The 21,408-nt window shown below is 56.3% G+C and overlaps 1 protein-coding gene across 1 annotated transcript in view; it reads right to left on the reverse strand.

The window, feature by feature from the left end:
• Window positions 1–21,408, reverse strand: part of TNS3 (tensin 3) — a 216,389-nt gene that overhangs the window by 12,498 nt on the left and 182,483 nt on the right. The window contains exons 21-27 of the mRNA XM_047836463.1: window positions 13,565–13,736; window positions 11,547–12,172; window positions 10,715–10,801; window positions 7,178–7,309; window positions 3,254–3,349; window positions 2,291–2,368; window positions 1,437–1,514 (exon numbers count right to left, since the gene is read on the reverse strand). Coding sequence (XP_047692419.1) covers window positions 1,437–1,514; window positions 2,291–2,368; window positions 3,254–3,349; window positions 7,178–7,309; window positions 10,715–10,801; window positions 11,547–12,172; window positions 13,565–13,736 — 1,269 coding nt within the window. The remainder of the gene's footprint in view (window positions 1–1,436; window positions 1,515–2,290; window positions 2,369–3,253; window positions 3,350–7,177; window positions 7,310–10,714; window positions 10,802–11,546; window positions 12,173–13,564; window positions 13,737–21,408) is intronic.

Genomic DNA, 21,408 nt, shown 5'->3' on the forward strand with positions numbered 1-21,408 from the left:
AACTCCAGAACCCTGATGACACCCAGCGCTGGCGAGGATGCTGAGCGGCAGGAACGCTCACTCATGGCTGGTGGGAACGCAAAATGGCGCGGCCACTCTGCAAGACACTGCTGGAAACATGCTCCCACCACCCGATCCAGCAGCCGTGCTCCTTGGCATTTACCCAGAGGAGGGGACATCAGAAACCTGCACACGATGTTTATGGCAGCTTTACTCAGTTGCCGAAAGCTGGAAGCAACCGGGATGTCCCTCAGCAGGTGAACGGATACATAAGCCGCGGTCCATCCAGATGATGGAGTATTACTTGGCACCAGAAAAAAAACAAAAATGAGCCACCGAGCCATGAAAAGACACGAAGGAGACTTACACCACATCACTGACAAAAGCCAATGTGAGAAGGCCACCAACCGTACGATCCAGCTGTGAGAAGTTCTAGAAAAGGCACAACTTCAGAGACAGTAAAAGGACCAGTGTTACCAGGGGTTTGGAGGGCAGGGATGAGGATGGAGCACGGAGGAGTTTAAGGACAACAAAGCTACCTTGGGTGACCCTCTAATGGTGGATACGCATCATTGTAACATTTGTGCAAACCCACCGAGTGACCACCACCAAGAGTGAGCCCCAGTGTAGACTGCGGACTCTGGGTGATAATGATGTGTGAACACTGTAACGGGGGGCATCGTGCACGCAGGGTCAGGGGGGTGTGTGGGAAATCTCTGCACCTTCAATTTTGACGTGAACCTTAAAGCGCTCTAAGGAATAATCTATTAATTTAAAAAAAAAAGTGTAGGGGCGCCTGGGTGGCTCAGTCGGTTAAGCCTCCGACTTCAGCTCAGGTCACAATCTCACGGTCCGTGAGTTCAAGCCCCGTGTCGGGCTCTGGGCTGATGGCTCAGAGCCTGGAGCCTGCTTCCGATTCTGTGTCTCCCTCTCTTTCTGCCTCTCCCCTGTTCATGCTCTGTCTCTCTCTGTCCCAAAAATAAATAAACGTTAAAAAAAAAAATTTAAAAAAAAAAGTGCCCAGGTGAGCCCCGTGGGGTGGGGGGGGGGGGGAGTGGGGGGACTGTGCCCCCTGGGCTCGGGCAGCGCGGGGGAAACAGTCAGCCTATTTAGTGAAGCCCTCTGAACGCTCTTATATTTACAGCTGGAGGTGCGGCCCCCGCACCCCATCTCCCCAGATGAAACGCAGCTCTGGACTTTCTCCTACTGTCTGGTCTTGTTTGTGGTGGGGTATCTGTAGCCTGGGGAGTCCTGGTTCTGTCCCCCCGCACTCGGTGCCCACCCTGTCCTGGGGTGGATTCCAGAAAAGGAAGCTCCTTCAGGCACACAGCTGGGAAAGGAAACCCGCAGACCCGAGGTGACAAAGGAGGCTGTGTCATGGAGCCCCCTTCCGCCCCCAGGAACCAAGACGTGGGAACGCGAAGCCAGCTACTGACCTGCCCCTTGCTTGAGGAGCTCGGCGGCTGAGTTGGCCGCCGTCTGGGGAGAACTATCGGCTATTTCCTCCAGCGGATCTGCGAGAAGGAACAAGAAAGAAAACGCAGAAATGAGTCCGGCTCATCGGAAAACAATCTTCACGACACCATTACACTCGTGACCGGGTTCCCAGCTGGTGACCAGCCCTGGTCTGCGGAGCTGAGATGGTCTCCTGGGGACCACGGCCCCACCCGCAGAAACCAGCACCAGGTTCTGGGCAGGGGGTGCGGCGACACGAGCCGGCAAGACCTCTTCCTCACCTCTGCTTCGCTGTGTACCAACAATTTCTAAAGGTACATCGCACTCACCTGTATTTTAAAGTCACCACTATGGGATACAGTAATGTTCTGTGAAATTAATACTGCCTACCTAAGGAGCTGGGAAATATGGCCAATCCCACCGTTATGAGGCAAGGGCTTTAGTTCCCTAACTACAGAGATGGTCAGACTGTCACAAAGGTGAAGAGAATACTTTGTCACCTAAGCTCAAAAATATCAATGCCCTGCTAAACTCATAGAATCGCAAAAATTAGCGCGAATGGCCTTGAAGGTCTCTCGCTGTGGGCATTTTCTATCCAGGAGAACGGTTCACAAAGCACGTCAGGTGACGGTGTTGCTGAGGGCGGTCTCGGGTCTGCAGGCTGGGGTGCATCACCGGATGCTCAGCCTTTAGGGTTTACCCACAGAGCAACACTCTGGTCTGGTTTCCCTCAACGGATCGTCACGGACCCGGCACTGCTGTGCCCGACACGTACACACCCACACACCTGCACGCGCGCACACACCAAGCCAGCACCAGGGACCCGCGGGCGTACCTCTGTCTGGAATGAGCAGCTTGCAGGGCAAAGCCAAGGGTGTGATGGAATGCTGACACACCAAAGCCGTCAGGCTCCCTGCAAAACAGACGAGCAGACAAGAGTTAACACGGCCCTAAATACCGCATTGCTTGGCCGATTTACCCACGGGAAAGAGGCCGCCACCGAGGGTGAGCCTTTATATTTTTAGCAACTAACACGCCCCATGATTGTGGGACTTTGCGCAGAACTTCAATAAAGTGACAAGTGCAGGTGAACAGCTAAGAAGTGGGGGCGCCTGGGGGCTCAAGCAGGTAACCGTCCGACTTCGGCTCAGGTCATGATCTGGAGGTCTGTGAGTTCGAGACCCTCATCAGGCTCTGTGCTGACAGCTCAGAGCCTGGAGCCCGTTTCGATTCTGTGTCTCCCTCTCTCTCTGCCCCTCCCCCATTCGTGCTCTGTCTCTCTCTCTCTCTCTCTCAAAAATAAAATAAAAACATTAAAAAAAAACAGCTAAGAGGTAAAGAAACTGCAAGTGACTCTCAGCCCAGACACACAGTCACCAATTTATAAAGAGTAAGTCGGCCATCTGCCGAGCCTGAGGCCACCTCTGTGGACCCCGCAAGGTGCTTCTGAAGGTTAAGACAATGCCGTGCTTAAGTCTGCACGTGAGTCTGGGCGTCTTCCCAGCAAGCCTGCGACGTCGGGGAGTTCTGGTCTTGCAGGCCGCACTCCAGCTCTGACCTGGTCCACGCTCATAGCCCTGCGTGCCCACCAGAGCGTAGACATCTGTATTTCAGTCTTGAACCTGCTTCCCATCCGTTTGGTTTCAAGAAAGCTTTCAGAGCATTTCCATACCCAGTTTATTCCAGAGACGCTAAGGGAGCGAGGCACCCTCGGCGTGATAGCCCTGCCTCTCGAGGGCGGCAGGGAGATGCATACTGCGTGGGCCAGAACGGGGACTGTGCCCCCTCGACCACTTACCGAAATAGGGCTCGTTGGGGCAGCCTTTCAACCGCACTCCCTTCGGGGTACACTCGATCAGAAAGTGCCGCACAAGCTCGTTGGCCAGATCTCCCGCTGTGGGAAGAGATTTAAAAGGAAAAAGACAGAATTTAAAAACGGGAGCCCGGGAGGATGGGAGAGGGGGACAGAACACAGGCTAAAGGGAGGGGCCGTGGGTGGGGCTGTCCTGGGAAGGAGCGCGGAGCCCCCACGGGGACATGTCCGGAGGTGCAGGGGTCCTGGGGACAGACCCGCAGACGCTCTGCAAGAACCCCCAGTGCAGGGAACGAGTCAGCAGCTGCAAGCAGGAACACGGGCGTCTGGCACCTTCCCGTCTTACGTACGCGGGGGGATCAGAGGGCTCGGGACACAAGGGGGATACTCGGGAGTGAGCCACTGAGAAGAGTTGGAGGAGCCAGTCTTGTGGGTGCGACTGACCCAGGAGCCGCGTAACAGGCCCCCAGGAAGGAAGCCCCCCCCCGTCACTGTGACTGCACAGAACACCGGTGTCCCCGCTGGTCACGCATCCTACGAGGAGGCGCCTGGCGAAAATGCAGCCAAGGGCACACCGTCTGAGGGCAGAATATGAATAACACAGTAAACACAGGGAAAGAGGCCTGTGCCCGTGCCCGCCACGGACCGCGTCTGCGGTCACTTCTGTTTCTGAGCAAGAGGCAGCCAGACAGCAGGACCCGCTGCTGGGGGGTCTGGTCCCTTGCCTTGCCCGTGGGCGGCTCGCACCGTGGTCCACAGACAACGGCGGTGACACAGGGACAGTGGGGCTGGCAGGAAGGGAAAGGGCCAGACTCCTCGAGAGGCAGCATGGCGCCTCATCTCTGAGGAAAATGATCCGCGTCTTCAGCACTGAAGGGGACACATGGCCCCGGTGACGAGTGCCTCGGAGGGACAGCCGGCTGCCCAGAGAACAGATTCATCCTCAGGATGACTGTCGCTGCGTGGTCTCTGGGTACCACAGGCAGGATGCTGGCACGCTGAGCTCTCTCCTCCCAAACTTATCTGTGGACTAGGGCTGGGCGAGGACAGGCAGCCTGAGGGTGCCAGTGACATTGTGCTTCATGCACCTGCTGTTCTGTGTCCTGTTTCATCATCTTCACCTCAGGGCTGAGTCAAAGTCGGCCTGCGTGGTGGACGCACACCTGGAGGCGAGAACGCACTCACGGCATCCTCTGTGCTTCCAAAGTGACAGTGTGACACTACGTGCAGGAAAGATGTTGGCTGGAAGTTTCCATGGAGACCGTCCCGGCTCTCCACCGGGACCCCATCTCCGCAGACACAAGATGCTCCGGTCCCCAGACTCTTGTCTGCTATGATCCTCACCCAGGACTGGTGGGGACACATGGGGCTTCTGGAGCTGCTCTCAAGGCTGAGCTCTTCCTTTTTTTTTTTTTTTTTTTTTTTTTAATTTTTTTTTTCTTTTTGAGAAAGAGACACAGAGTGTGAGCAGGGGAGGGGCAGAGAGAGACAGGGAGAGGGAGACACAGAATCCAAAGCAGGCTCCAGGCTCTGAGCTGTCAGCACAAAGCCCAATGTGGGGCTCGAACCCATGAACCGTGAGATCATGACCTGAGCCAAAGTCGGATGCTTAACCGACAGACCCCCAGGTGCCCCTCAAGGCTGAGCTATTATACTTGATCTGCACGAAGCCTCCTCCCCCCTTGCTTTCAGATGCCACTATCCAGACTTGGGGTCTGTGCTGAGTCATGTGCACCCCCACCCATAGCCACCTGTGCCCAAAGGGACACCTGGGTTTCCCTCAAGCCCCTCGGTCGCGCCTGAGGCCGGACGCCTTGACTGCCAAACCTCACGTCCCTCCAGGCACAGCCCTGAGGCCGTTTCTCCTGGAAGCCGTGGGCACAGCCTCCGCCCAGGATTTCTACACACCCTCTTCCATCCTGGGCGCGGAATGTGGGTGAACCATGAGCTCTTCCCGCTCCCAGTGAGGCCAGTGCAGGGGGAGCTGCCTCGGTTTACTGCCTCTTGCCTCACTGTGCTTCCCAGATGTTGCGCTGTTTACAACCCGAAGGTTTGTGGCGATCCTGAGTCAAGCCAATCCATCGGCACTATTTACTCGCTTCGCGTCTCTGTGCCACAGCTTTGCTGTTCTTGCAGTATTTCAAACTTTCTCATTGTTATTACGTTTGTTATAGTGATCTGTAGTCAGTGATAGGCAGTTAGCTTTTTTATCAATGAAGTATTTTTTCATTAAGGTACACACGTTGACTTTTTAGACTTAAGGCTATTGCACACAGAGTAGCCCACAGTACAGAGTAAACGTAACTTCTACATGCACCAGGAAACCAAAAAGCTTCTTGGATGCGCATTATTGCGATATGGGCTTTATTGACCTGTCTGGAGACGTGCTCGCAAGGTCTCTGAGGTGGGCCTGTGTTCATGCCCTGGAAAGCTGTCAGTGAGGAAAGACAGCAACAGATACGAGCAGTCTCACAAGTAGAAAACAACGAATCTTGGGGTGCCTGGGGGTGGGGGGCTCAGTCAGTTGAGGGTCTGACTTGATCTCAGCTTAGGTCGTGATCTCACGGTTCGAGACATGGGGCTCCAAGTAGGGCTCAGCACTGAGCACGGGGCCTGCTTGGGACTCTGTCTCTCTCTGCCCCTCTCCCCTGCTTGCTGTCTCTCACTCTCTAAAATAAAACATCAAATAAAGTAAAATAAAACAATGAATCTCATAATATGAGCAAAAGCAGGTCACAAAATACACGTTAGTTTCCTTCTATAAAGTTGAGAGCAGGCACAACTATGGATTCCTATTTTGGTGGTTAATATAATTTAGGTGGTTAATAATTTAACCTCCTACTTACGAGGCTTCCCTGGGTGACCTGAACCGTGTGTGTGTCAGGAACGGAGGAAGGGACAGGCGGGAACTGGAAGGGACATGCGTGTCACTGGGGAGGGCCCGAAAGGGCATGTGACTCCCTACTGGAACTGTATCAGCGTGAACTCACCAACTTTTTAAAGTGATACAGTCCCTCCTCTGGTCACTAGCCAGAAGCAGGGACACTGTGACACCAAGAAGCCCACCCAGCACTGACACATTCCGGTTTCCAGGCTCTGTCCCACGGCACACAGACGCGGGGACTTTTGGAGATACGGCAGGGCAGGGAAAACTGGAGGTGCTCACGGGCCGACGGCATGATGTCAGGACATGGGGCCAGTGCCAAGGGCCTCACGGAGCCCACTCTGGGGTGGCTGGAAGGTCCCACAACGATGGATTATGACGCATGGGAGGGGCATGCGGGGGCTTGCCCCCAAGGTTGTCTCCTGGGCCGTGGGAACGTGTGTGTTTGCTTCAAGATAACGTGTGTCCTGCACCAAGGCATCGCAAACTTCTCTGCACCGTGGTTATGTTCACGACAAAAAGGGTTCCAGAGAGTAAGCAGATTAGAACACGGCCGTACATGGTTCATCAGGCCAAAGAAAGGTCATCTTATGACTCCAGGCTGACACCAGCATCACTTTTAATCCACCAAAATGCTCCGCCAAGAGTAGGCACAAGAATTGTGTATGCGGGACACTGCCTTTTACGTGGGAAAGAAGGAAAAGTGCGTGTTTCCACGCACTGGACAGACGGTCGGGAAGGACACCCAGGAATGTATCAAGGTTCCCGGCGCAGAACAGGGCCCAGGGGCTGTTTGCTCCGGCAGCTGGACAATGGAATGCATCACCTACTCGAAGCAATAAAGAAATAGAATTCACAAATAATTATTGTCCTTGCCTGAACAAGGACGGCACTTAGTGGGCCACAATAGAAACAGACAGAAGGAAACCTGAGCGCAGCTGTAAGAGTTGTCTCACTGGTAGAAACGTGAGCCACACACACTCCATGTGGGTTACTTCACCCGACGGGCCCCCCCGGGTCCCTACCTTTCTTGTTCAGCTGCAGGACGGAGGGCGGGGGAGTGGCCACCTTCATGGCCAGGCCGTAGGCTCCTCGGAAGGAGTGGCTGTCCCTGACGATGAACGACCCAGGCTCCTTGTCCTTCAGCATGGCGATGGCTGGGGAAGGAAGCAGAGAAACACACACGTCTGCCAGGGCCCCCCACGGCCCAGCAAGCCACCTCCGTTCACAGCCTTTGCAAACTGGGTCAGGGGAGCAGGCCCGCCGTTCCTTGGGGGGGTGAGGCTCTGTAATGACGCACAGTTTTCAAGGAGGGCCTGACTGCCAAGGACGCAGACCACCCCGCCAAATGTTGGTTCACGAAGGTACCAGTCATGGTCCCCGAGCTCTCCTGGCACACAGCACGGCCGTCACCCCACGGCACCTGTGAGCTATGAGGACCCCAGCTGACCGTCCAGGACACCGGCCCCCAGCCGAGGTGCCCGGCCCGGGTCTCCATACACACAACGTGGAGGGCAGGAAGGAGGCACAAGGCGGTCTCCCATCCCCGCCAGGGCCCTGTCCGGCACCCTCTCCCCGTAGGGAGTTTTTCTCAGAGACTTTAGAGTGTGTGCTTCCCACGTAGCAGAAGGAAAGAAGCCTCTGTTACATTTTCCAAACACAAAAGGATGGGCTCCAAAAGTTACTGGACATTTAACGCAAATCCCAAGACTCGCCTCAGGGGATGGCAAAAATGTGGCCATAGGTGGCCCTCCGTCCCCTGGGTCCGTGGCAGCCTGGATGGGGCTGGGAGCCCCCTACCCATGTGGCCGTCATCGGCCAGGGCTGACAGCTGGGCCTGGCACAGCCATCCTCCCAACTTCCCGCCTGAGGCTGGGGGCTCGCAGCGAATATGCGGCTTTGAAATCACACCCCTCCCTCCACGTTCAAAACCTGGGCCCCGGGGTCTGGGCTCAGGGTCCTGGAAGATGGCAGCTTGGGGCAGACGACAACCTGTTGCCCAGACACCGGCCAGAATGTCCGCTCGTAACCGGACTACCTCTTACAACTTAGCTTATCGACTTGAGGAAAGAAAGGGATTTCAAGTATAAAGTGACCCAAAATGACAGCCACGGAACTGCCGTGTCTGAAATGGAGCAGGACGTCCACGGGTGACATCTCAGCAAACAGCACCGTGGGGCCCGCTGTCCGAGGCCCAGCTCCCAGTGAAATGACCAGGTTCCCCTTCTCTCACGTGGGACAGCGCCCTCCCCTGCGTCCAGGCTGAGGCCCCCGCGCAGGAGCGGGCAAACTGCACGCAGTGGTGGAGAGGGCTCGGCTCTCTGGAAGGGGGCAGGTTTGGGGTGGCCCTGGGAGGTGCCTTCGCCCCTGCTGCCCGACCGTCTACACGGGCTCGGGGCTGCAGGGCAGGTGGGCGCGCTGGGGCACCAGGACCCGGCCACCGACGCCAGCAGGCTTCTGCTCCTGGAGTGTTTCTACATCTGGGGGCTGACCGTGGAAGTGGGAGGAAATGATCCTTAGAGAATGACCTATTTTCAACTGTGATCTACCTCACAGAGCTTTTTTCTTTCCCTTTTAACGCCGCGATCTTCCCTGGCTGTGGCGGACAGAGGCGCCCCAGCCTCAAGGGCACAGGGGAGGCTGGGTCTGCTCTGCGGAGGAGGGGGGGGGGCGGGGCTCGAGGACAAGGTCAGACCCTGTTCTGAAACAGAATGAGCCAGGACACATCCTGGACGCGGCACAAGGCCCTGCCCAGAGCGGGCCTCACGCTCCCCTCGGAAGTGGGTGGCGGGCAGTGGCCGTGTCCTCACTGTCTCGCGAAACCGGTGCTTTCAAAGCCAGAGCACGGGGGCCCAGTGCATCCTGCCGGAACAGCTGTATCTCGTATCTACCTCACCTGGAGGCCCCGTTTACCCTGCGTAACTTCTACGTGCAGGTTAAAAAACTCCCGAGGCACAGACCTGGACACGGGTGTATGTGACCAGTCTTGTCCCCAAAGAGGCACATCCCCACAGTTAAAACACAAAGCAAACCAGACCAAACTAAACCCACAGGCAGCTTTCTGCCATCTGTAGAAGGTGGGCGCTCAAGGGAACATTAGTCGGGGGTTGGAGGGGTGACCTCTACACAAAACACGGAGAACACAGAGAAGTTGTGCTCTGTGTGGCTCAACCGGGAAACACCACGCCCAGCGCACATGTGAACTATTTCAACATGAGGTCCCAGCAGAGAAACACTTGTACACGTGTGGCACAGAGGACCACCCCTGCATGCCTACCAGGCGCCCCCCCATGCCCAACCTCTCCAGAACCTTCCAAGGCAGGGCCCTGCCACGTGTGTCCTACGGGACCACCTGCCTCTAGGGGGAGCCCCGGCTCCTCAGAAAGCCCACCCACCCACCATCCCAGGCTGGAGGCTGCACCAGCGGAAAAGGAACTCCACACAGAATCTTCTAGAACACAGTGCGTGACAGGCCCTTTTCAGACCGTCCCACTGGACCAGGCACTTAGCACTGGGGTTCATGGCCTCAGTCATGGGGGTTCTTGCACCACGAGCAGGGAGGGGACAAGAATGCGGCGCTCAGCCACGCAGCACGGCCACAAAGGCCAATTCAGGAACTCGGAGGTCCCCCCAGGCCGCAGGCTCCCCCCATGCAACGTGACAATAGGTTCGTTGAGCTCGTGGGAAGAAAGGCACATTCTTACCGTGTTTATGATCCACTTAACTGAATACAAGAATTCCAACGAGAAAGTTGAACAGTGCCGTTTTCCAGCCACTTAACTGTTTCTCTCCAGGCAGTTGTGAGAACTAATCTTCAGGACAAGGCCTGAGGACTTTGTGCAGAAACTGTCCCCCATGTGGGCTGCGTGAGGACCTGCCCTTCATCCCTCCTCCCTGCTCTGAGGCACGCTGTCCCGGCTCGGCCCCCGGGATTCGGCTCAGACAGTGCACGTGCAGCCACATCCCTGCCTCCAGCGACCCCACCGAGCCTGCGTCAGGATGACAGCTGCTCACCCCAGGGGCCGCCCCCCTCCCGGACACCACCTGTGAATCTTCCAGGAAGAAGTGATACGTGACTTAGCTGCTCAAAAACACCAACGACTTGGAATTTTCCCAGCTGCCGCGGGGCAGGACCACAGGCACACACCGTGTGGCATGTGTGTGAGGCAGGTGGGGACACCCACCACGGGCCCCCTGACTGCCTGTCTTTCTGCTGTGGACAAATGCACATGCACAGAGGCCAGGGTGTTGGGGAGACTTCCGGCCTTCCTCCTTCCCCCGAGGCTCAGGGCCTGGACGGGGACACCGGGAACATCTCTGCCTGTGACCATCCGCAGTCATCGCTGCCAATGGCAGCTGGCAGAGCCACCAGAAAGCACACGGGCATGCCACCATGCTCACGGGCAGTGCTCACGTCTGCCCAGCTCCCTCATTAGGACTGAGCCTCTGCCGTAAAAACCTAAAGGTGCATTTTCTGCAGAGGTAGGTGATAAAGGGCAGGCCTTGCTCAAGGCCACGAGCCCCGGACGTTCCCACCCCGGGGTCCTGTCCTGCCCACGCACCTTGCTCTCGGGAGATATCCGCCTTGTACCAGAATTTGGATGTGTCTTGGACAAAGTTCACGGACACATGTTTATCACCCGCATTATCTGCAAAACAGAATGTAAAACTGGTCACTGCGGAGGGTTTATGGCAACCGCTCACGTCTCATGGAACCAAATGTTCAAAGTCCAACGCGGGGCAAGGATGGGGTGTCCCGGGAAAGAGCGCCGTATTTAACTACGCGGGAGCTGGCTGGTGTGCGTCAGGGAGCAGGGCTTCCTGACCAGCGCAGACTTGGGGCGACACGGCGGCCAGCCCCGGGGAGCAGGACAGACAGGCAGACGGAGTGGCTGGGTGCTGCTTAATCGTGTCAGTATCTTATTCTTACACATTTGAAACATTTCATAGTTAAATTTTGAATGAGTTCACTGAATTCGAGAAAGAAAGGGGGTGGGGGGCACCTGGGTGGCTGAGTCGGTTAAATGTCCACCTCTTGGTTTCAGCTCAGGTCATGATCTCACGGTTCGTGGGTTCGAGCCCGGCATCAGGCTCTGTGCTGGCAGCTCGGAGCCTGCTTGGGATTCTCTCTCTCCCTCTCTCTCTGCCCCTCCCCTGCTCTCTCTCTCTCTCTCTCAAAATAGAAACAGCAACAAAAAGAAAAATTTTCGAAGAACAAGGATTCCCAGTGGCAGGAGAAACAGAACCCACCGTGGGTCAGCGCAGAAGCAGAGGGAACAGAGACCCCACTGGACGGCTCTGGGCTCCGCTCTTAAGGCGCTGCCCGGACATCCCAGGGTCCCTTCCTCGCTGAGTGAGCGCACACGGGGCTCCCACCGGCGGAGACGTGCCTACCTGGGCTGGGTGCCACTGGCTCCAACGCCTTGGGGAAATCCGGGAGGATGTTGGGGAATGGGATGCTCATGGAACTCCCACTGTGGGGGCTGGAGAAGCCGCTGGATGAAGGGGAGGCTGAGCCCAAAGACCGGTCCCCCTCTGAGGCTCGTTTCTTCTCGGGTAGGGGTGGCTGCCCGGGCAGGGTCAGCGGACTGTGGTGGCCGCTGTGGCCCGGCGTCACCGTGAGAAAACTGGAGGACAGGAAGCCGCTGTCACCGGCCGCTGCTGCCGTCCGCGGGGTGCTGGGGGCCTGGGGTGTTCCGTGAGAATGGACCAGCAAGGCCCCGGGGTCGTCCCCAGGAGCAAGGCAGCTCCCCACGGGGGCAGTGCCGAAGCCCAGGAAGGCCTGGCCACTCGGGGGGCCCAGAGCTTCAGGTGGCTCCGCCAGGGACAGCTGGTGGTTGTGGAAAGGGGCCTGGAGCTCGGCGGGTGGGAGGTGGGGCCGCCCGGGGCTGTCGGGGCCGAGGCTGGAGCCAGGGAACTCGCCGGAGCCCAGGACGCTTCCTGCCGGCCGGCCGCTCCCCAACAGGGCCAGCGAGGCTTTGGGGCTGCTCTCCACCCATGGGAGCTCGGCGGATGGAGGGCTGTTGGAAAGACAGAGCAATCAGAACACTCTAGGAGGCGCCCGGAGATCAGCAGGGGTCCCCCAGGCGGCGAAGACAGACGGGAAACCGGTGCTGAGGCTCCCCCAAAATGTCAGCAGTCAGACCCGCCCTTCCCTCTTCGCCGCTCACCCCAAGATGCTCAGCCCCTCACACCCAATCACACCTTCCCTGCCTCCTCCCTCCTCACTCGGCCAAGGCCTTTCTGCTCAAGACAAAACCCGGGTCCCCGGCTCTGAAGCCTCTCAGCCCCATGTCCAGCTGGCAGTCTGTGCCTGCCCCTGCATGCACATCAGCCACGCAGTTCACTGTGTGCAGCTTCTGGCAGAATGGCTTCCCCAGGCACAAACCACGCTCCCCATTTTCTTCTTCCCCCTCCCCTGATAGCTAGCCAGGGCACCTGACTCAGTTTCCCCTAACCAGCTGATTAAAGGAGCCCAGTAGTAATATGAGAAGTTACCCTACCCGAAGCTAGAAATTCCAGGATGGAGGGAATCAGAAATTCCAAATTTCTGGAACTCCAGAAAGTCAGCTCCCAGCCAGCAAATCACACACACTCCCTAGCAAACACTTACTGCCCCAGGCATCACACCAAGTCCTCAGATGAGACCCTGACCCTGGTTTGAAGAAGAAGAACGGGACGCCTGGGTGACTCAGTCAGTTAAACGTCTGACTCTTGATTTGGCTCAGGTCATGATCTCACAGTTTGTGAGTTTGAGCCCCACATTGGGCTCTGCACTGATGCTTGGGATTCTCTCTCTCTCTGCCCCTCCCCTGTTCTCTCTCTCTCAAAATAAATAAGTAAACTTAAAAAAAAAAAAAAAAAAAAGAGGAAGGAGGCAGAATCAAGAGCCGGGGCATGACGTGTCCTGGGGAAACACCAAGAAACCGTTCCTGGTCAGGGCACATGCAGTGGCTCAAGGGCCGGCCCCCACAAAGCACCGACGTGACCTCTCTCCCTCTGTGTGCCCCTCCTGCTCTCTCAATCCACCAAGGGGATGTCGCTGGGCTTTCCCGAACACCGGGATAAACTCCATGTCCCCAAGAGCACCGCCATCCTGGCCGCCGAGGGAGACCAAGCCCGAGCACCCCTCCTCCAGCCTTGGCTCAGAGCACGCTGTCACAGGTGCCGGCCCTGAACTGGCCACTGTCCCCAGAGTCCACTTGCCAGTGGGTTCCCTGAGCACGTGGCCTGTCAACAGTGGGGGGACGCTCTCAGGAGTGTCTATCTGTGATTACACTTCTCAAGAGCGACGGTTCTCAGCGCACAGAGCAGCCGCGTGTGGGCTGCAGGCCAGGCCCTCCGCCCTCCCCTCCGTGGCCTGTTCCATCTGCAAGGGCGGCTCCGCTAAGCGCAAGGGCCCGTTTCCCTACCTCTCGCGCCGCTGGCCGGGGCTGCTGCTGGAGGTGGTGCTGGACGTGAACGCCCGCTGGAAGGAGGAGGGCGCGGCCGGCATGTCAGCCCGGAGTGTCGCGGCTTTGGGCCCGACGGGGCTCTCGGACATCCCCACAGCGCGATGCGGGATCTCAGGGCAGCCTCGAGGTTCTGCAGCGAGAAAACCAGAGTGGAGATGTGCTTACAGGCCTGGTCACTATTCTTCCAGAAGGGGTGAAATGGCTTCTGAAAATCTGTGCTGCAGGGGAGGGGCCCAAAGCCACTAAGCAGGGATCACTCTGGTCTGGTGCACTCCCCAAATGCAAGACACGGACAGAAGACGCGCCCAACTTCCCCACGCTACGGTGAGCTGACGAGCTTCGTGCAAAGCTTTGTTCTGCCTTGCACACGTCATCAACATCCTGCAGGCGACTTTACACAGACAGACCGACCGTGATGATGAAGCCGGCTGGCTGTCACTTTAGAAAGGGGCTTCAGAGGGCACCTGGGGGGCTCAGTCAGTTGAGCATCCAACTTCGGCTCAGGTCATGATCTCACAGTTCGTCGGTTCGAGCCCCGCCATTGGGCTCTGTGCTGACAGCTCGGAGCCTGGAGCCTACTTGGGATTCTGTGTCTCCCTCTCTCTCTGCCCCTTCCCCACTCATGCTGTCTCTCTCTCTCTCTCAAAAATTAATAAACATTGAAATAAAAGTCAGGGGTGCCTGGGTGGCTCAGTCGGTTAAGCATCCGACTTCGGTTCAGGTCATGATCTTACAGTTCATGAGATCGAGCCAGGCTCTGCGCTGACAGCTCAAAGCCTGGAGCCTGCTTCCGATTCTGTGTATCCCTCTCTCTCTGCCCCTCCCCTGCTCACACTCTTGTCTCTTTCCCTCTCTCAACAATAAACATGGAAGGAAGGAAGGAAGGAAGGAAGGGCAAGGCCTTCTCTCTGCCAAACAGCAGAAGAGACTCCACAGAAGAGACACTTTCCACAAAGTGCAGGCCCTGTGGCTGTGGCTCAGTGGGCACTTCACCTCCATGTGTCCCGAGTTGGTATCTTAGTCCACACCCTGGGCTTCGAGCTTCCTAGCACATGTCCCACCTCCAGCACAGCCCTGATGGCTGGTGTCCCCACCCCAGCAAGATGCAGAGACCCCGGCACGGACCCTGTCACTCAGGGAGTGAGAAACTGAGTGCCATGGAAACCTGCTGTTTAACACCAAGCCAACACCTCCCTGAAATTTCATACATTTTCACGGACAAAATGCCCATCTGGTTATGGCCCGGCATCTCCATTATTTCTGGATATTTGTACAATCTTGCCTTTTTCGATATTTATTTTTGAGAAAGAGTGAGCAGGGTAGAGGCAGAAAGAGAGAGAGGGAGAGACAATCCCAAGCAGGTTCCACACTGTCGGCACAGAGCCTGACGCAGAGCTTGAACCCACCAGCTGGGAGATCATGACCTGAGCTGAAGCTGGATGCTCAACCGACTGAGCCACCCAGATGCCCCACTTGCCTTTTTTGTAAACTCAGCTTCTTAAAAAATCGACCATGGTCAATAAAATAACATTGTAAGAAATACAGGTTATTTTGCTTTCTGCTTTAGAACAAGGGAGACTTGGGGCACCCGGGGGGCTCGGTTGGTTAGGAGTCCAAATCTGGATCACAGTTGTGGGACTCAGACTCCCATTGGGCTCTGCACTGAGCATGGAGCCTGCTTAAGATTCTCTCGCTCTCCCTCTGCCCCCACCCCTGCTTGTGTGCACTCCCAGTCTCTCTCTCTCCCTCTCTCTCTCTCAAAACATATAAGTTAAAAAAAAATAATGAGAGTTGATAAAAGCATAGTAAAGACTTTAAAAATTCCAGATCACTCCTATGACTCATTTCCGGGAAGGGGATGGCATTAGGGCGGGTAATGCATCCTGGCCACAGACCCCTTTGAAGCACGTGGAATATAGGCTGGACCCAAGTCTGTGGTCAGGGCTGTGGAAGTCCCACTGATCTAGAGAGAGAAAAAGTGAGGTTCTGAGCCACTTGGGCAGCTGGGACTTGAAGTGAGCCCGATGCCTGGTCACCAAGGTTGAGGTAGCAGCTGGGAAGTCACAAAACAAGCAGGGGTTTGGGCAGTTTCACAGTGGGGCTCTAGGCACTTACCCAGGAAGAGAGGCCCTTGCCAACAGGGATTCCAGGTGAGGCCCCAGAGGGCCACGTCGTGGGAACACCAGCACCAGAAACAGATCAGGCCCACCTGGACCTAAATGTCTGCCCGGAGAAAATCTCCCTCTCTGGAGATACACCACCCTCCACAGCCTGCCTGTTTATTCATCGACTGATTGATCCATCCATCTTTCCATCTATCTACCCACCCACCTGTCTAACCACGAATCATCCATCCACCCCATCATGCATCTGTCCATTCATCATCCATTCATCCACCTATCCATCAATCCATCCATCCATCTGCCTATCCAACCATCCATCCATCTATCCATCCATCCATCCATCCATCCACCTATCTAACCTAACCATCCAGCCAGTCGGCCAGTCATCTACCTACCTATCCAACCATCATCTATCCATCTACCTATCTAACCATCCATCATCTATCCATCCATCCAGCTACCTAACCTTCCATCCATCCTTCTATCCAGCTACCTAACCATCTGTCCATCTACCCTCTATCCATCCGTCCATCCATCTATCTATTTATCTATCTATCTATCTATCATCGGTCTATAATTTCTGCACACAATTCAAATATTTAATTTAAAAAACCGATCAGGGAGCACCTGGGTGGCTCAGTCGGTTAAACATCCAACTTCAACTCAGGTCATGACCTCGCAGTTCATGAGTCGACGCCCCGCGTCGGGCTCTGTGCTGACAGCTCAGAGCCTGGAGCCTGCTTCAAATTCTGTGTCTCCCCCGCTCTCTACCACTCCCCCACTTGCATTGTCTGTCTCTCTCTCTCAAAAATAAACATCAAAAAAAAATTAAAAAAATAAAAAAAACCAATCAGGCGAGCCAGGTAACAGACAAAGAAATTTAAAACAAAGACAAAGAGAAAGAGAAAGAGAGAGAGAACACTCACAGCTATACATGTCGGAGTTAAAAGGCATACACGCTTTAATTAAATGGAAATTGTTTCAGAAAATGTAAGAGAATTTCACAAAAAACCTGGAGTGCATTAAGAATAATCCAGTGTCGGGGCACCTGAGTGGCTCAGTCAGTTTAAGCGTCTGACTTTGGTTCAGGTCATGAACTCCTGCGGTTTGTGAGTTCGAGCCCCACATCGGGCTCTGTGCTGACGGCTCGGAGACTGGAGCCTGTTTCGGATTCTGTGTCTCCCTCTCTCTCTGCCCCTCCCCTGCCTCTCTCTCTCTCAAAATTAAATAAACATTAAAAAAAATTTAGAAAGTGATCCATGGAATCTAACCAAGATAAGTAAAAACAAAACTACACATTTTCACTTAGTAGTCAAACTTATTAAAATCAGTGACAAACGTCGAAACATAGCACCTTGTGCAATCCTGGGAGGGGGAAATGGAGGAACCGATTTCAGTGGTTTTTACGCACGCAGTACACTTTTCTCTACAGAGAAGCCCAGCGCTAATGTATTTTTTTTTTTAAGTTCATTTATTTATTTGTGAGAGAGACAAAGAGAGCACAAGCAGGGGAGGGGCAGAGAGAGAGGGAGAGAGGATCCCAAGCAGGCTCCCCACTGCCAGCACAGAGCCTGACATGGGGCTTGAACGCACCAACTGTGAGGTCGTGACCTGAGCCAAAACCAAGAGTCAGACACTTACCGACAGAGTCCCCCAGGCTCCCCACTAACGCTGTACTTGTACAAACCACACTGTAAGTCCCTGAGGACTGGCACTCCTGCATCCACAGAGGCACTTGTGGGAGGGACTGCTTCTGTCTGCGGGAGCTGGAGGGCTTCCTGGAGGAAGCATGTTTGATGGGAGCCGGGAAGAATGCGGGATTCCGGTAAAATGGACACTATGGGAGCACTGTGTACCTTCTGCGGGCTTTGTGTGCACAGGGCAGGGCAACCCCACTGCCCCCTTCCTGGCCCCCACCCCTGCGCCAACGTGAGTGTCTCACACCTGCTATGAAGTAATGAACGAGGTAGGGGTGGCTCCGAAGTTAAAGGAAAAAGTCCAGGGCAGGATGTGGAAACAGCCCCGGGGGCTGGCCTGAGGACTCAGAGTGGTGGTCCTGATCACCCCAGGCCCGGCCAAGGAGCAAGGACCCAACTCTGGAGTCAGAAGACCTGCTTATCGGTAAAGGCCAACATGCCCGCATGAGGGTGGCTGGAGCCTGGCGAGTCACGCAAGAGCGTGCACAGCACCTACCCCCCGGCAGGTGACTCCGTCACCAACGGTGCTCTCGGTGGTCCTGCTGCACCCACAGGGGCACACGCTCTAGTGTTGCCGTGCCACAGCAGCCTCAGGAATCCCATGCCACAGCCGCGTGGCGCCTGAGATCGGCACCCCGGGGACCGAGGCAGGAGGGAGATGAGATCCCGCTTTGTTCCCGTCACCCCGTCCCCGGTTCCGGAAAATAGCAAGCTCAGCGCTCCCCATGAAAGTGGCTTTGTTCACAACTCAGCACCAACTCTGGGCAGTGGCTGGGTTTTGTTCCCTGCCCCGGGCCACAGAGCTTAATTAACCCTCAATCTGGAGAAGGGACAGCCAAGGACCTCAGCGTGGGGACAATGGCTTCCCGGCCACATTTGCCACAGAGCCAGGCCCTCCTGTGTGCTCAGAGACGCATGCACGCAGCTGAAGGTGGCCCCACGGGGCTGCAGGGCCCCTCACCCACCCAGCAGGGTGGGGCCTCGAGGAGAAAGGGCACGACCTCCATCCTCAGAGGTGCGGGGTACAGGCCCATCCCTGTGGGACATCCAGAGAGTGTGACACAGGAACCCCACGGGGCTGGAGAAGACACTGGAAACCTGAACCAAAAACAAGCACACCAGGTCTGGGAGTTGGCCCATAGACGCAAACCCGCCTCGTGGACCCACCACCTTCCAGGAAGCGCATGCGGGGAGGGCAGGTGGAACACGTGTGGCTGACAGCGTTCACCTTGAACCTCTGCTGTTAGCAGTTTCGGTGACGTTTTGAAAGGACTGTCCCTGGGCCCGGCCGCCTATTCCAGGCCATTGGCTTCTGCATTCTCAGTCTGGGTCCGGACGGAAGCCCAGGGGTGCAGTGAGGACGGTCGGGAGCTGGTGAGGCATCCTGCCCGCGAGGGAGCTGCCTGGCTGGTGACACGTGAGGGCCCCGGAGGCCCCGACACGTGCCTCTTTCACGTCCCCAGCATCCTCCAGGCAAAGCCACGTTTGTGTTTCTCCTGACATAGTCTCACATTTCCCCTTTCCTGCTGACACCCCAGGAGGAGGCACAATTCCATCAGTGTTTGGAAACCAGGCCCCTGGCTTCCTGGTTCCCTGGGCCAGCTGCTGTCCTGGCGCCCCTCCCTCCGGGGCTCCCAGACCTTCCAGGACCTTCCGGGCCCAGGCTCCCCTCAGCTTCCCCTTCCTGCACTTCCTTTACCCAGAACAGGGGTGACAGAGGGTCGTGGGCTTTTTTCCAAAAGGTCTATTTTTAGGCCCCGCTGGGGCCGCTGCAGGAGGTTCCGTGGGAAGCTGGATAACATCTGCTCCCCGCTGGCCGCGATTCTCAGCACAGGAAAAGTTTCCAGGAAGAAGGGGGCCCCTCATGCTCGCTGCCCGCCCAGCCCGAGCCGGCCAGACCCAGGTCTATGCGTGCTGGGACGTGGCCCCCACCTTAGGCGCAGGGACCACAATGTGCTGCACAAGTCGGGGTGCAGGACATCAACACAAAGTCACGCCTCCCTGCCTTCCTGTGCGTGAAGAATCTTACAAAGCACAACGATTGACTCGTGCGTCAGTGACTGTTAATTACAAACTGCAGCTACACTTCCACATGGCCTTTAAGGAAACGTGAAATAAATTTAGCAGGGGGGGATGTCAAGAGGATAGTCACCTATCCCGGGGAAGAAAGAGGAGTTTTGCTATTTGACCACCTGACTGAGCCTCAGGCCGTGAGAAACAGGCATATTCTTGGTCACCCCTCTGGAAGTGAGTGTGAGGCTGTACATAAGTATGGTCGATCCATCATCGATCGATCGATCCAGCCTCCACCATCATCCATCTGTCACCACGTCCCCCCAACACCCTGCCCTCCTGCTAACACCCGGGGACTACGGAGTTAACTGTGGACCATCAGAGAGATTTCTGCACGAGTAGTATGAACACATTTTTTGTCTCCATCCCTGTATCTCCGGGTGTGAAGGTTGGGGCTGCTGGGAAGTTTGGGGCTGCCCACACCCCCTGAGGTTCTGGACCTGGGCTCTTGGCCACAAGTCACGGACCGCTGGCCGCACTCCCAGCCTCTGGCACTCCATCTGCAGAATCCCACCCGTGAACAGCAGCTCAGATGTCTTCTCGGGTCTGTTCAGCTCTAAATTTAAAGTGTTATTTTTAAAAAGCATGACTTTGCATGGGAAGCTGGGTAGAAGTGATTTTTTTTTTTTAAAAGGAAGTCCTTATCTTAGCACGCTTCTGTTATTTGTCTACGAACAGCAGGCCATTAAGCCGAGCTTCTGGAAAGCAAAGGAAGGACAGCCAAGCAACCAGATAGAAGGAGAATTAAGTAGGGAAAACCCCTAAAAGGCTGGAACAGCCAAGGCCTCCGTGTGTGTTTCTGGATGAAAATCAAAGCCGCGTACCCGCAGCCCCACAGAAGGAAATGGCGGATGACCTCCGCGTGGACGGACACGTACTTTCTCGGTCCTGAGCTTTTCCCTTCGTGCATCTTCGGGTCAAAATCTCTGACCGTGAATGTGTTCTACGGCTAAGGTCAGCATTTTCCGTGTGTAGCAGGAATTGCCCCCCCCCCCCCGGGGGGTGAACTGGTTCCCTCTTCTAGAAGGACCGCCGTTCTCGTTCCCCCGACAGACTCAGAAGTGCCCGGCCGACACCGGGGTCAGGGCTCCTGTCTGGGTGCAGACGGCTGACCCCGCCGTGACGCCCTCCTCCAAGCGGGAGGTACCCCCTCCAGAAACGTCTGCAGGCTTCCCCCAGCCGGGAGAACTGAGAACCTGCGCACACAGCTCAAACAGCCCATTGCAGTCGGGACCCTGTGTTTTCCAGCCTCTTTGAGGATGTCCCTTTTCCATTCAGAGGTTCTGATTCAAACACGCTGGCAGGAAAACACACTTCCCCCTAGTTAGCTGGGGTGGTGCCGGGAATTCTAATGTGGAAACGGGGAGAGTTTCCAAAGCATTTGCTACCCGTGCGATGCACCACGCGAGGCCAGTCTCTCAGGCGCTCACGGGGCCCCGTGGCAACCCACAAAATTGGGCTTTGGTGTGTGCGCCCAGGAGGACAAACTGCTTCCGTCCGCAGGGCTCGGCAAAGAACGGCATCGGGGCCGGGGGTCCTGGGGATACCGAGACCACCCGGAGCCTGGACGTGGGAAGCTGCACACAGAGCGGAGAAGCAGGCGGGGGTGAGGCGTCGTGACCAAAACCCCAAGGCCAGAACCTTCCTCTGCGGCTCACTGACATCTCCCTTTCCAAGAAAGAACGTGGTAAAGGACACACAAACTTCACGATCTTAACCACCTGTGGTGTGCAGTTCAGCAGCACCCAGGACGCCCACGCCGTGCGCCTCAGCACTGCCATCCTCCCAAACCAAAGCTCTGTCCCTGTTAGACATCCTCCCCACCCCTCCCCCAGCCCCGCACCCACCTTCCTCCTCCCCGGACGGGACCCTCGCAGGACCCTGCCCACGTGGAATCATCCAGTATGCG

The sequence above is a fragment of the Prionailurus viverrinus genome, chromosome A2 (assembly GCF_022837055.1).
Source record: "Prionailurus viverrinus isolate Anna chromosome A2, UM_Priviv_1.0, whole genome shotgun sequence".
NCBI classification, from domain to species: Eukaryota; Metazoa; Chordata; class Mammalia; order Carnivora; family Felidae; genus Prionailurus; species Prionailurus viverrinus.